The sequence below is a fragment of the Hippoglossus hippoglossus genome, chromosome 4 (genome assembly GCF_009819705.1).
Source record: "Hippoglossus hippoglossus isolate fHipHip1 chromosome 4, fHipHip1.pri, whole genome shotgun sequence".
Taxonomy (NCBI): domain Eukaryota; kingdom Metazoa; phylum Chordata; class Actinopteri; order Pleuronectiformes; family Pleuronectidae; genus Hippoglossus; species Hippoglossus hippoglossus.
The window spans coordinates 18,464,076-18,480,497 of NC_047154.1; the positions used below are offsets into that span (position 1 = coordinate 18,464,076).

The 16,422-nt window shown below is 43.2% G+C and overlaps 1 protein-coding gene across 18 annotated transcripts in view; it reads right to left on the bottom strand.

Annotated features, from left to right (window-relative positions):
• Positions 1–16,422, bottom strand: part of ptprsa (protein tyrosine phosphatase receptor type Sa) — a 227,817-nt gene that overhangs the window by 81,215 nt on the left and 130,180 nt on the right. For 9 of the 18 annotated variants that reach the window (XM_034583986.1, XM_034583990.1, XM_034583993.1 and 6 more), the window contains 3 exons: positions 9,932–10,120; positions 7,646–7,654; positions 2,192–2,209 (listed from right to left, as the gene is read on the bottom strand). In XM_034583986.1, the coding sequence (XP_034439877.1) occupies positions 2,192–2,209; positions 7,646–7,654; positions 9,932–10,120 (216 nt within the window). The remainder of the gene's footprint in view (positions 1–2,191; positions 2,210–7,645; positions 7,655–9,931; positions 10,121–16,422) is intronic. The other 9 variants (XM_034583994.1, XM_034583991.1, XM_034583988.1 and 6 more) reach the window with 1 other exon arrangement.

Sequence of the window (16,422 nt, forward strand, 5' to 3'; positions counted from 1 at the left end):
AGGCGATCAACAAAATGGCTGGCCAAGTCTCACTCTTTCTTTCCCTCCCTCTCGCTCCTCGTGCAGCCCACTCAGGCATGCCCGGTGGCACACTGTTTCCCTTTTCTCCGTTTTATCTCTCGTTTTCAGTTCGTGTCTCTCATTTGTTCCTCATTTCTCATCTCCTCTCCCATCGTTCCCCCCCCCCCCCCCGCGCTACCCTCTTATCCCATGCAACACCGCTCGCTGAAGCTCCACTACAGCGCAATTACAAGCCAAAATTAGCAACTCCCTGTATAAGTGGATACACACTTGAAATAATAACCTTTCCGACTAAGCACACTTACTGTTGTGATTCAGTGAGTGACTGTTGCAAAAACATTCATGCTAGTGCATTACAAAAATATTTATATTCAATATCATAATATTACTTTTCAGGGTTAGATTGAGTTAAATTGAGAGATACATTGTGCCAGAAGAGCTGTCACTCCACATCTGTCCAGACATGAAAGGTTGAAAACATCAAGCAAACTACACAGTCAAATCCCATCTCCCTGACTTGTGCTTTTTCAAGTTTTGCAACCAAACTCAATCATGTAGCCTCAGTTCCAATAATCACACAAATAGAAAAACAGCCAGGGCGAGCGACCATGGTAAACTCAAGTCCGGACTTGCAGTTTTCTCTCTGTCTGCGTCCGGGCTGTCACTCGAGCACACGCTCTGTCACCACCCCAAGGTCATTACACAGTGATCGCACCAGCATGGGGCTCCACGTGTGATGCCGCTGTTGTCAGCGCCCATCTGGTGGTTTGTAACGCTCTCGTGAAATCAGTAATGAAGCAGGTAGGGAGTCCAGCTACCTTTACACCTATCGCCTACCTCCAGGCCAGCACCTGGGTGGTTTTGAAAGCAAAATTAATGCAACCTTTTTTTACGTTGTATGACTCACGTGGGACGATGTCAAGTGACTCAGCAGCATGTGTTACCTACAAATCCAAAAAGCTCAACTTTCTGGAGTGGAAGCGTGAACTCAGATGAAAGTCTGCATTACTGTGTACATGCGCCTTGGAAACTAACTACTCATGTCCTTCTCTGACACCTTGATCTCAATTACATTACACTGCATCTCTCTCCAGCTATGAAATTGGGTTTCTCTCTACATAAGCGCCATATACTCCTGAAGGTGCGTCAGTGGTGGCGTGTGCTAACGCGGGAGGGGAGAAATCCCCCCTTTTCAGGACGTTTATCTCATTATGCAAATGTAGAGTTCATATGTCACGCCTGCTTTTGTTTCGCCACATTGTGATTTATGAGACCTTTTTTGCGGGGAGGGCTGGGATGTGCAAGTCATGAGTGAGGGGTGCTAAAGGAGCGAGGTGTATGAATTCAGTCCGTTGATGGATCGAATGCGTGTTTTGTGGGAAATGGTTGAAGATGGAGGATCTTAAAATCTATAACTTCCTTTGCTGTGTAATTGTGAAACCAAAATAAATGATTCCATCCCCTTGAACACGGGGACATACATGGCAAACTGAGATATTCACTTACCTGCTCAGCCTGTTGAATAAAAGCATTTTGCAACAAAGACACTGAACCACAGTGAATCAACAGGGAGGGAACGCTTCAGCAACAAAAGCCTGGTGGATAATTATAAGTGAAAGTTAAATTGTCCGGGGAAATGAAAAAAGAAAAATGAGGAGAGAGGACGAATTATTTTGACAAATCCTTTGCATGATTCCTCAGAGTCACGCTCCTCTACCATCGTTATTCTCGTCCCACCTTGATATCTTTATAAAAGATGGTTATGCAGTGGAAAAGTAAGTATCTTAACCAGTCGGCGACACAATTTGATTTTGCTCAGTGGTTTTCTGACACTGATAAGCGGGGAGGAGATTGTTGGAGGACACAAACACACAATTCCCACAGATGTGAAAGAACTGTACATTAACAATGACATGGGGCATGGGAGTGTGAAACACACAGTATGTTAACACTCACAAACAACGTGTACAGAGCGCATGGAACACAAACACAGATGAAATATTAGTGGAAATGAAAAAAGGGTTTGTCATTTATTTGAAGAGGAAAAGCCCACTTGATATCCCACATATTTAGTCAGTTGGGTGGAGTTAGGAGCGGTTATGTCTGGTTATGTGTCAGTTTAAGTCTTTTTTTTTCCGTTTTCTTTTTTTGTGATGGTTAAACGTCTTACCTCGGATCGGGGTGCCCTCTGGAGGAGACACAAAAACGAAGACACAACATCAGTTTAGTTCAAGGTTAATGTTAGTAAGAGTTAGAGGAGTTATTTGGGTTGGAAGGTGGGTCACTGGAACTGGATTATCAAGCCATTAATCTCTTCTGGAGATGGGGAATTTTTTTTCATAGAAAGAAAAAGAATACCTCTCATTGCTGGTATCACAAAGGAATAGGAAGGTTTATAAGTCTGGCGCACTCCACTGCCTTATCGTACGTTTATTTCTCTCACTTGCTGTTAAGAGAGGAAACGAAATGCTTCATCGGCAGAGCTGAAGGTGCTCGACGTCTTGGCAGGAGATTTATCATGACTGCAACTTGGGGTGATAAGGCAGAGAGTGAGAGGTTTGACCTTAAGTTGACACGGATTGCTCCAGTGGCATAAGCCCTCTCCCCGTCGACTGACCTCAAATGAGAGGTCAGTAAAACAGTTAAGGCATCACTATTCTACACTGGCTATTTACATTTGGAAGGAACAAACTTGCCGAGGGTGGAACGGAGTGTCCACTGATGTTGGATTTCAGGCTCTAGCTTCAGGCAACCACAAGTAAAAATGAAATAGATTGAAGCTGTTATTCATCCTACAAGTCGTAAAACCTACTCAACTTGGATAGACATACTCTTCACCTCCAGCATCATCCCTTCCCCCCCCCCCCCCCCCCCCCGTCTTCTGTCTCCTTCCACTGTTGCATTTCTGTCAGAGTTGTATATGTCTCTATTCTTTGTTTACCGTGCGTCTGTATTGTCTTACGTGCCTGACTCCGAGCCAAATGTCTCATTAGGGACAATAAAATATTGAGCTTATCCAGTAGGTGGCTGGTGGGCTTTATAAGTGTAGCCAAAGTTTTTGCTGGAATATAAAATGCATCCCTTATAGGCTGAGCTCAGGGTGTGGGTAGGCGAGCCGGCTTAACTTCTACCACGTCTCTGCCAAACATTAAAACTCTCCGTCTGCACTCCCATTCTGTCTCTCTCTCTCTCTGTTTTCTAGCAGTTTTTTCCATTATCTTTTTGTTTTGTTACTTAATCTGTTCTTTCTCTTCATCCCGCTACGTCTTTTTGTTTTATGAGTCCCCGTCTTTTACATAGTTCCTCCCTCTTGCCTTTCTCTTAGTCTCCCTCTCTAAATCTAAGGATGACTCATGGCAGCAACGTGCCCTTGGCCATCCCTTGAGAGTGCCAGCAGGGTGGCGCCGATCCAGGAGAGGTGCCCTACTTAGCAGAGACAGCCTGCAGGCACAGAGCTGAGGGTCAATGGCATGCACTCTGAGCCCAACACTACAGACCCGCCCCCTGTGTGCATGCGTACACCGCCTTTGCCCACAACAACATATGCCAGGCCTCCTGCAAACTGGCTGAAAACAACAACGAAACAACGCCAAACTCTTCCAGGAAACCAACAAATCAAATCAACATAACCTGGTGTTTTCGGATGTTAAGTGGAGAACAGCAATTTCCATATCCCACACAGTGCATTACAGCTGTGTTCGGGTGTCTAGGTAGCGGGGAGGACATTTTCAATATCTCCTGGTCTGATTGTTGCTGCAGCTCTGCGTACAGACGCATCCTTTGTGATACCAGAAGAAAGGAGGCTATCACTGAGTTTGAAGTTTTGCCTGGTTTGCAATGCACCAACATGGACTAATTTCCTTTCTTTACTGTTGCTGTGAACTACGTTGCACTGTGCTCTTATATGCATTTCAAATTATTAAGTACTGTATGTTGTTGAATGTTTACGATGTAATTTGTTAACATTAAACTTAATCATTCAATGCTAAAATGACAATATTGTTGATTCTTGACCATCTTACATTCAAGAGTTGTGTACTCCCAACCTCTATAAGAACATCAGCATCCCGTATCCATAAACAGTCCTGTATATGCAAACGTTTACCACAGTGATAGTTTAGAGCCATTGAGAAACCAGGCAAAACAACAGTGACATCATTTCTGCCATGATTTAGGAGACCACATAATCATAGGTAATCACAAGACAAAAGACAACAGGGCTCTGGGAGGGTTACATTGTTATAGAGTTAGAGTTTGATTAGAGGCTGCAGGAAGCTGGTTTATTTTGCTTTAGCTGAGATGAATTTTAGTTGGGGGTTGAGAGGTTACTAGTTAGGTTAGGTGAGGTTAAGGTCAACGTTAGGTAAAGGTTAGGGTAAGGTTTAGGTTAATAAAGCAGGGAAGGCCATCGCGCGGGCCTTATAAAGTATTGAGCGAGAAAAGAGAGATTAAAAAACAGACGAGGGCAAAAAGGAGGATGACGGGTAAAAGACGGAGGTGGCAGAGTTCAAAGTCATTGGTTCAACAAAAATAAATTATAATGAAAATGAGAAGGAAATGGGGGCTGAGGTCGTTGGAACTTCTGAATTTGAATAATAAAGCAGCACGAAGAGATAAAAATAAACCTGAGCCGAGGATCTGACCTGGCAAGCTGTGTCACAGTGTCCAGCCAGTGCTCAGATACAATGGCAAATTCACCTGTATTACAGACATGCAGCCTATGGCCATAAGCTCCCCCTCTAAGCTTTGGTCAGTCATGGGTTGATCAGCTTAGTGTGACTATGACCTAAATATACCTCAACAGGCCACAGACTTCCACACATTATCAATGCAGCATTATCTGCTCTACACAGCATCCCAGCTGTTTTGTTTAACAACCCTCTAAATATATTAAAAATGTTATTGAAGGATGTCGTCTGGCTAGAGGCAATCTGGCCAGGGATGTGCCATCTGCGTGTGAGGCGGACAGGGTTGCGTGATTGGCCGAGTCGAAGTCTGACCACCCTCCAGAGGGCGTCTGGCTGACCTTCTCATCACCGCAGACACCCATCTGGGATCCTGGTGGTGCCGCAGCAGGTTTCAGGGAAATCTTGGCTGTTGTTGCCACATCTGCAGAGGTCCTTGACGCTCCCTGCAGAGCAGCTTTGATGCCAACAAATGTGAGCTTTTTCTTTCACATTGTAGATCAAGTGCAGCTCAGCTCCTCTTGATTCAGATTGGGATGTGCATATGGTAAATATGCGTGAGTAAAGGTGTCATCTTCAAAACCTTTACATTAAGGACCTTGATATTTATTTATATGCAGCCTCCAGTCTCTGGCTGTCTCTTTGGCCTCTGGTTAATTTGTTCTGCCTAACAAGGCCAGTGAGGGCCTGGGGTCTGCAGCCACAGGGACTTGGGGAAAAATGTCAGGCTCCCTCCACACCTCTAGATGAGCTCCTTAGGGGACCCACACCCAAATATCACTGCCCTGCCAGCACAGCATGATTTGGCACAGGGGAAGCAGCCAGTCAGCTATTCAGCTCCCAATCTAAACCAAGGCCCCATTCAGACCTGGTATTAACATCTGTCTCGGGTGATCCGATCAGAAGTGGACAGCTATAAGTACGTCAGGTCACAGCTGGCACTAGCATGTGTCTCCACGTGTGTCTCAGATCTCACTGCCCAGCTTTACATTCTGTTTACGAATATTGAATTTGGTTGTTTACCCAGTCTGACTTTGAAAGACGAGCCCGTTGTCTGTGTGTGAGAACGAGGCAAGCAGAAGCTGAGCAAATCAATGTGTTGTACACAGCGCTGCAATGAAATAGGATTTTACTCATTTGAAATAGTAGGGAAAAAAACAGTAAATCAATATGGGGCAGTCAATGATATTGTGGCTGTGGCCACAAATCAATCAATGTATGTGAAACACTGAGAAGTGGAAAAGTATTTCTGGTTCATTATGAAACTGTAGCAGGTCAGCTGAGTAGGCTGCTTTACTTTAATGTGGCCCATGTGTTCACACTGTGGCCACATGTTTCCCTGACCACCTCTGAATGTGGTCTCGATCGGAGTGATCGAATCTCAAATGTGTCTTTGGAGCTCTTTACAGCTGTATTCAGTGTTTACTGTTGACCGATTTTACAGTTGGTAAACTAGTCCCTATACTTTACTCTGTCTATGGGAGAGGATCCATCAGTCTCACAGTTACCCCCTTAGGCTTAAGAGAGTGCCTGAAGCCACTGAGCAAACAGGTAGCACACAGAAACTGTCAACAGCCATCTGACCAGTGGAAAAATTGGAAAAGGCTGCCCCAATAACTCCAACCTTTGGTGTGTTTGGAGGACTGCATTTATCACTGTGAAAAAAAGAACAAATACTAAAAACCTGGAGAGCCAAGATGTTTCTTTGAAGCACTGAGGACATGTGAATATGGCAGCCTAGGGGGCTCGAGAGTGTGGGCCTCTTTCTCACAATCATAAATCCTGCCTTGCTGCTGAATGTGCTTTCCATCAGCAGGACCAGAGAAAAGACGGCAAGCCCCCAAAGTTTGCGTTACCTTACGAGAGCCTCGCTGTTGAAACAAGGGAAAGTAATTTCCTTTTCTGCCCTGCTATGTACACAAATAGTAAACTGTAAGTAAAACACACCCAGCTTAAAATGGCTGGGTGTATTTTTACAAGTAGTTCAAAAAGTCTGGAGGAGCACGAAATGTGGCCAAACGTAACTATCACTTGAGCCCTCACCCTGTAGCTCGGGCGGCAGAGTAGAGATCTCTGAGGCAGTGGGGATGTGGGTCAATTTAGCAAGAGCAGAGAATGTTCTCCTGAGAAAATATGAGGGTGGACCCAGCCAAGTGTGGGATTGGAGGGTTGGGGCCACACAGTGGTCCTGAAGCGGCCTTCACCTGGAAAGAATTCAAGATTCCTTCAGACCCTATCAGTGCTTTCGGCACTTTACGAGGGTATGTTTGGACAACAAAGCTGTTATTGTGAAAACTGAGGTTCAGCCATTTATACATTTCAAGGAGAAGCCTAAAATACTTTGGGGCTATGACTGCACAGAAACAATTGTCTTGGATTCAAACAGAGTCCAATTATTTCCTCAAAGCCTGCTGTCTTGCAACACAGCGGAGAGAAAGAATTAGATGTGACAGGGTGCATCAGCAATAAAATCTGGATAATATGGTCAGGGAAAAGGAGCTAAATAAGGGAACAACTGCATCCAAAGTTTCTTCCCAAACAGTCGAGTAAACTTTCTCAAAAACGTTCCCAAAAAGACTTGCTCAGCAGGTCTCCCGCACATATATAAAACCGTGCTGATTAGAAGTGGACAGTGATGCCTAACCACCTCCCAGACTTGTAGTGCTGCTTATCCTTGAATGCCTTTCTGCTATAAGTTCCAACGTGGTGGGGGGTGAAAGAAGATAAAGTTGGCATAAGGACGAGCGTGGGGGCGAAAGCAAAGTAAAACTTAAGGATAAATAGAAACAGAACATAAATGACAAGTGGAAAAATGGGACGAGAGTAAAGGGAGAGCAGGGGTGGGGGATGGGGATGCATGCATTTTGGAAAGTAGTTTAAATTATGCCATCTGCTTCAAGGAGAGTGGGTGGGCTTGCTGGGCTTTTCAAGACACTTACCAAATGTTTCTGAAAATGACAAAGCGAAGGAATGAAAGTAAATAAAAAGGGAAAAGAACAACATAGTTGGTTTTAGGTTAAGTTTGAAAGTGACTGCCACCCAATAATTAAAGGATTTACAGTTTAGTTGGCTCTCGTGTGCCACCTCAGTATTTTCCATTTCCATAATTCCACATCTCAGGAATAATGTCTCACTTTTTAATTTAAAAAAAATCAAAAATGCTAATTAATGCATTGCAAATAATAAAAATCACATTAGCAAATTCTAGTGTTAACTATGAAATATCATTTTTATGTTGTATTTTATTTATTTAATTGGGTTTTTATGTTCTTTTTTGGGTTTCAACTTGTGTTATGGGTCAAAGCCAAATGACACGTGTTGAAGACTCAATAATGTGCACTGAGACACATCCGAGTTTCAGACACAAATACAGACAAAACACAAAGAGAGACTGAAAGAGAGAGACAGAGAAACAAAGCAGTCGTCTGTTTTAGTTAGACAGGACACACACATGGACAATCGAGGAAGTCATGAAACAGAGAAAGACAGATGACACAGAGGTTAGAACAGGCAGGAATCTCACGTTCTTTGTCCATTATCAACAGAGGCCAGAATCTTCAATAACCTTTATTGTATTATTTTTTTTATGTTCAACATGGTTAAGCTTAAATGCAATATCAGCCCCTTGGAAAGTTATCTGTTGAAGTTGCATAATACCACTTTGGCTTGGTATCAGACTAGATAGTATTAGTTTTATTACTTTAGCAGGGTAACACTGTATTATGACGTTATCTTCCGACCTGTCATGTGTCAGGGGGAGCAGTGAACCTGAATACTTCAAGGTGCCCTGTAGTAACAATATCTACTCTTATAAACAACTGTTGTAGAAGGAAAAACCGCAGGGCACCTGTAAGTTTAAAGGTCTAAATTATTTAGAAGAAAGCCGGTTGTGCAATAAAGATGACCAAGAAGGTGCAGATATTAAGGTTATCGCTCTGTGAGGCTCAAATTTGAGACAAAAGCACCAACTGACCGCTTTTACCAAAGCACCTCGGGAAAACCTGAAATCCCCAGGGCCGATCCCCGGGCCCCGATGAACCAAGAGACACAGCTCTCAGTGAGTTGTGCATCCTCGTCCTAAAGAGAGCAAACAATCCTACATGTTTCATGTTCAGAGGGTCTGAAATCTTAAAAGTCAACGGTCAACCTTAGAACTGGGGCACAAACACGACACACATCCAAAATTAAATGGGTTTTAGAGAACTGTGCGTTTGCTGCAATGGATAAGGCATAAATAACGAGATGACAAATTGATTCTTTTGAATGTAGAGCTCACGAGGGTCACAACTGGGGCAGGAACTCAATGGCAACAGACTCTTTATTTAGTGGCGTCTACCCCGATTTACGTTTGCAGCAACAAATCAAATAGGAGTCATTGGATTTTTTTCAAATGGTGACAAATCATCGACCTAAAATATCTACCCCTTACTGCCCGGGGCCACTCTAGGGTCTGCACTTAATTAGCTATATAATTAGACTTTGCTTTGCTGGGCCTTTCAGTAGAGTTTAATCAATGGGAACAAGACAACATATCCACCACTGAGTTGTGTCAGTAGAATGGGGACTTTGCTCTTGTTGCCTACTATCGCACGCTTCTGGGATGCTGTGATAATGTGATCTCATTCAATAAAGTTACGCTCTTAAATGTAATTTGTTATTTTCAACACATCCATAGATAATAGATAATTATCTATGGCTTTAACAACATAGTCAGAGCACAATGACTCTGTGCTTAAATTTCATATTTACTGGTCTATTGTGTTGCGGGTCATGGATTATTTTTGAATTTTTCTTTGCACTCAAATGCTTTGTACATCCATGTTTAGGTTGGTTGATGCACATTTTTTTATTAATATGATATTAACAATATTGTTAATCTATGTTCTATCATCTATGTTGTCATTCACCTAAAAGAAAACCATACATTTTAGTTCCTAAAGAAGTTTACATTAGGCAAAAATGAACAGACAGTGATGTGATCATTACTACACAATGTTACGTTTTTGCACAGTGAAGATATGAATCTGTTGAAAAGCTTTCAAAGTGTTCACAGTCACACTTTTGACCAATATGGGGAAAAAGAAAGACTGGGAACTGCAGCCACATTGGCTGCAAAGGAAAAAACCGTCACGTAAACTATTGAGAGAAACGTCCTGGGGAATCAAACAAGTGATTGAGTTATTAAGAAGGAAAAACACAGCAACAGCATCAAGGGCTTTCCTTACCTGAGCGTAGCTGCTTGATTCGCCCATTACTTGCACTGGGGTCAATGGGCAGGAAGTCTTTGTACCAGGTGATTTCTGGGTCGGGGTTGCCACTGGCGGCACACAGCATGGTGGCTGTTCGAGTGCGCTCCACCACTTTCAGCTGGGGGCCCATGTCGATGTTAGGGAAGCCAGGTGGGAGCAGGTCCTCTGTGGAAAGAAAAGGGAAAGAGGGCACGTAAGTCCTCTGACTAGAAAAACCAGCACATTTGGATCTCGTACTTGTGTTAATCTATAAACACTGTTATCCTTGGAGCTAATAATCATGCATGATTGCACAGTCATTGACACTGTCACAGACAGACAGTTAAGAGATGACAGTGTGCTCTATAGTCATTGTTCTCCCTCTTCAGACTCCCTGCTCTCTTGGGACAATTAGTCCCATGGGTCAAATTGCCTGACCTCCACCCCCGGCTGGAGCCGGAGCAGTGACTCATTCTCAGATGATGAGAGCCGAGGGGGGAGGAACCCTGAGGTGTAATATACATCAGAAGCTCAAGGCCACATCGCGACTCGGAGAAGATTCACTGAGTAAGATGCTAGCCAGTGGCCCAGCTGAGGTCACTGTTCATCTGGAGAGCCAATGACCTCACATCCACTCTGCAGACATCATCGTGGCGTCGCAGACACTCGGGGAGCAGTAAATTAAAAGAAATTAGGGCAGTCAATTGAGCTGCAATTTTCGTTGGACTGAAAAAGCAGGGCCAGTGTGTCAGCCTATGCTTAACAGAAAAGAAGAGCTAATCCGTTTTATATTTTACACCTGATACAGTCAATGAAAAAAAATTATATTTAAGAGATTTTGTCAGAATTTTCAATTTTTTGTCAAAGTTCTCTCATTTATTATCATGTCCCTTTAAATGTCCCTTTAATGATTTTTTTTTTGTCACCACGCAAAATACACATTTAGTTGTTTTATGCACTAGGATTGTGCGGAGAAAAGAGGAGGAGAGGTCACATGTATCCACATTTTGAAGTATTAAATCTTTAAAATAAAACAGGAATACAAGGAAGAACCAGAGGGTCTCAAAACTCAGTCCAGACAGGTTACCTCTAACTAAGGCTGACATCAGCGGAGTGCGATGAATATTTCAATGCTAGGTTCAGAGAAGTACAGGCATTTACACAGTTTTAAGCTCTGTGCTGTATCCTCTCCATCGATTATTAATGAGCACCCCTGTATAATCTCTTTATACCAAGTCCCCCTGAAGCTCGGAAAAGCAGTGGCAAAGCCACACATCACTTTAGAAACTTCAGGACAAGGCAGAGCAATATGTTCTCACAAAGTCCCTCTTCTCTGTGCCATCAATGATCTATGTATAAGATGCCACAAGAGGTGCAGAACTCTCGTACCCCTCTAGCCAACTGTGTCTGCTGGAGAAGGATATCTGTGAACACCTGACGTATTTGAAGATGCTGAGGCCTAGCTGTGCTTTGGATCCCATGGTTTGCAACAATAGGCCCAGTCCTATACACAGACTACAGTAATGAGGCTGAAAGCATACACACAGTAAGTGGATTTGAGACTAATAAAATTAGGCAAGTGACAGAGGGAATCTGCCTGAAGGAGCAACGGAGGCCCGGAAAAGGTGCGCGCCCAAACAAACCAGCCGACCAAAACAGCAGTAAACAAGAAGGAGGTATTCTGGATTCACAGAGAGATAATGCTATCGTCTGCTCTGACCTGATACAGCACCGGCAGCCTTTCTGTATAAATGGCATGTATGCTGGTTAGTTCCCTCCCTTGGAATAGAGGCTGATATCATCTTTCCCCCTGAAGCTTACAGGCTCTGTCGATAAAGGCGGCCATGCAAAAATAAATAGATCACTCATCGAGGGAGTGTTACTTCAGGCTTAGCCAGGCTGACTGTGAAGGGGAGCAGGCAACCAATGACACGGACTGATAGTATCCTACAATTCCCAAAGGGCCTGGTCCCTCATAATGGCGGGGCAATTGCATTTATGTGATGTGTACCGGGGGTTCTCTGTGATGACAAATCTTCAAAGGCCAAATACAATCGACACATGTGCACTATTGGTCAACGACAACGCTGCTATTCATTTTGCCGAGAGCAGCCCTTGTCACTTAGGCCAATAATCATCATACTTCAGAGCTATGAGACACATGCTGCAGTTATGGGATGCATTGCCCCAAGAATTTTCAAAGCTTCACCGTAGACGGCTGTTTGTGTCCTGTTTGAAATTTGTTATAATAATTGCAATAATTGTTTGACTGTTCCACAGCGTTAACTGCATGTTTATTTTTAAGTGTTATTAACCATACGGATTAAGGTCTTCTAACCTTAAGGAAATACCCATTTTAAGCAGCATTCATTTTACTTCCCCTTTCTGCCACATACTGTTTTCAAAATACCCATTTCGACGGCAAACAACACGAGCGGACAACCTACATGAACATTTTTTAAATGTCCATTGCGCAATCACGTCGTCGTAATACGTTCTTTACTGTTCTTTGTAGCATTATGATTTAGGAACACAAAGAATTCAGAGCACTTTCCCCTGTAGCTTAATGATCATGGGTGTAGCCAGACCAGATGCAGTACTGTGGAGGAAGAGGTCAGGCTATGGCAAGACTCCTTTAACCTAAACCCAGGTTTTTTTCCCTAAACCTAAACAAGTATAGTTATCTGTGACCAATCCATAAGCTCAACCACTTGTGTCTTGTTGTAGCCATGACGACAAATGTCCACAGTGCCTGCTGGGATGGGGTTGTCGTTCCAGTGCGTATGTCATATGACCTGTGGTCTTCCCCACTGCTGTAAGATCAATCGCTCACTGCATATGGTAACTATTAGGTTTTCAGGGCACTTTTCACTCAGAGTTACTGCAATGGCAAACAGTACATGTCGACTCCATGCAACAGCTGGTTTGATCAGCACGACAGGTTTGAGTTGACCTTATCTAGGTTTTGATTTTTGTCACTCTTTAAAAAAAAAAAAATGCTGGCTTGAGTACCGTCATTATCCATAATTGTCTTTAATGTCGCTACACCATTTAATATCATTACACAAGTGACAGGTGCAAAGCCTTTAATCAGCCTCTGGTCAGCTTAGCCTCTGCCTGGTTGTTAATCTGCCGACTCATGCCTGCTGTTGCATTCTGCTTTCTATCATGCTAAGTGTTGCCCTCTTAAAAAGTCCATACTTTAGACTCATTAAACACTTCTGAATAATCCAATTTCCAGTGATTCACTCCTACCAAACCATTGTTTTTTTTTACAAATCTAAGTCAGGTATAGTCACAACTGTGCCACAGCTCTACACAAAAAGGTTTAGTGACACCAATAGGCCATTCTGTGAGCACTTTCACTCTTTCCTAAGCAAAGAGAGTATAACGTGTACTGTGAAAAGTCTAACCTTTGAAATCCAACTGCTGTGCCACGCTTTACCCACTATAGCAGAATAATTACATATTATTCACCATCTGCTGCTCACACAATGTAACACTGGGTTATTACATATACTTAAGCACCATGAATGTTGTGTGGATTTTTATATTTTTATCCTGCACACAATCATCCATCTCATCTGGTGTCAAAACCTCTGACACGGTGGCTTCAAAGCTACTTATTGTGAGCCATCAATTATCTCAAAGAGCGGAGAGAGCAACAGTCAAAGAGAAGGAGAGAGGTAAAAACCTGACTGCAGGTTTTTACCAGGAACTACAGTGAATGCTGTGGGATGCTCCACCATCCCCCGCACCTATTACTCATATTATTATTTTCACTTACTGAAATGATTTAATTTCATCAGCGGCATAATCAGGTTAACTGATTACCCAGCGCCAAAGCACAGAGACACAGGCTTTAAGCAGGTTTGTGCATTAATAGCACAGAGGGACTGCCGGGAGACAGACAGAGTGAGAGAGCGGGAGAAAAGGAAGGAGCAAGAGACGGGGAAACAGAGGTTGGGATTAGAAGCTATACAGTAAGAGCATGATGAACACAGTGGGAGACAATGAAGAATACCAATGGCAAGCTCTCGTTTACACATAAATCTGGTTTGAATAAACATGTGTTTAAGTAATAAGCATACCCAGCTGCTCGGACTCTAGACAATGCAAATTCATATTCTTTGCACCTACACCACGGCCAGAACTCCTCACATCAAACTGACAGGCCGGAGACAAGAGGAAGGTGTCTGTGTAAAGCAGGGAATTGTACAAATAATATAGCAAATACACTATTTGTGTACCACTTTTCGGATAACGTGTCTAAATGTATCACCAAATGAAAAAAATGCTCATTTGTTAAGCACTAATTGGTTGAGGTCTTAATCCAAACATGGTCAGCATAGGCACCATAGTGTGCCCAGTTGTCACCATAATCACAAATGGGAGCCACATATATGAGGCTAAATGGTTTGTATTCCAGGGACCATATAAGGTTGACTGGTTGGTTCTGTATTTTTCCTGCCTTGCACCTTTCCATGACATTCCCTGAAATCTATGACCAACCGAATCTCTGCTGAATTGCTTGAGAAATATACAAAGGAAGACAGGGGAACAGTGATCCAGGGACAGAGAAGAATAGCAACACAGGGAAAATCTAATCACAGTGTCCCTAGGCCCAGCAACGATAGCCCTCTCCGGATAGCCATCTCAGCTGAATAATGGTTATTATACGGCCAGCACTCAACCTCTACCCCCAGAAAGATGTCTTAGGTCCCATTGGTATTCTCCACACCTTGCAAATCTCGCCACCAAGGGCAACGTTTAGATCCAAATCTCCAAAAATACAACCGAAACAGTCTGATGAGACCAGATGAGAAAAAAAGGAAGAGGGGCAGAGGAAAACAGTGACAAAGGAAGACAGAGACAGAAAGAATGAAAAGGTGAGGGGCACGGAAGGTAAGGCAGAAGTTTGCAGCATTGCTTTTTGCCCTCTGGCAAATGCTGGCGCAGCATGGGGTGCAGGGCCTGCAGGCTCTGTGCGACCTTCTTTCCAGAGGCCTTCAGACTCCTGAACTCCCTTTACAATACACACGCTGTCAGACCTGTCTGTCACACACAAGGACTGACTGAACACAGCTCAGCTCTTAATGCTGGTTATTTCTATCCGATAATATCTGCTATTACACTGTGCAATAAATCAATGCTTCCAATACTTCATAAAATGTTCACTATATTCCAGTGGTAGTTTTTATGTACTGTCTATCCAATAACATGACTGTACAAAGACAGTAATAACTTTATGGATTTTTTGACGGTCCATCAACCCATCAATAGCGCAGACCACCTAGATTTTTCCGGGTCTGCCCGATGGCCAGAGCGACTAATAAGGGTTTTGTTGTTCCTTTGGTGTCACTGTGAATAATTTACATATGTTATGTTAAGGATATGAAATACAATAAAGGTCAAAGGTTTAAGGGCTCAAATGGTTTTAATTTTATATTTCAATCTACTTCATAGGCTGAGAAATAAAAGTTTTTAGAGGGCGTCTCAGGTCTTAATGGGCTCAGAGTTCTTTGTGTTGCTCGTGTTAAAGTTGAATTACTTATTAGCAAATGTAAAAAAAATCAATTGCTGCCTGACTTTTCAGATTTCAAGATCCAGTCCCTTTAAACTCACTTTGGTGAATTTCTAACACAGCTACAGTCACATATTTTCTGGGACAGCGATAAACCAGAATTTCTGAGGGTGTATAAAATTAGGTTTTCTCACATTGCATGTTCATAGCCTATTCCATTAAAATAATGATACCAGCCTGAATCGCTGTACCACTGAGTCCTGTTGGCTTTCTTGTTGTTCAAAACAGCGGAAAAAAAGCAACAGGCTGATTGACTCCGAGGGACCACATAGAAAAATAGAAATAGAAATAAGTCACAGTATTACAACAGCATTTGACATGTTTTTGCTTTTTCTTACTCATAATTTCTTGAATCAAGAGTCAAAAATCAAGAGGCCACTGCACAGAAATCTGCTGCTCCACATTATCCCCCATTCAGTGTCGAAAAAAGATTTTCATCGTTATTTACTTATAGAGGCACATGTTTTCTAGCTGATTAGACGACTTTCAAACAAGCGTGTCCACGGGGCTCTACTATGTGAGCTGACCTGCTGTCTTTACCTATGAGTTTTAATGCTGGAGCCCAGGGTCCAGCCTTCGATAGAAAAAAGCAAACATACAATACAGGCTGTTTCCCTGATGTGGTGAGCCACCGTGATAGACACAGCGCAGACAAGAGAGGGGAGTAATTGCCGAGGACAGCTCCTACGATCCCCTGCCTGTGAGGAGGAGAGATGGGGTGAAAAATAAAAAACACAAGACGGGGGGGGGGGGGGGGGGGGGAATCTGTTTATCCATCTCAGCCGGTGGAAGTTTATCGAGTTTCATCCCCCACTCTCTCTCTCTCTCCCTCTCTTTCTTGTCAGACTCCTGAGGCGTCCAGGGTAAGACAGGCGAACTCCAGGGGAGACAGGAGATGAGGCCA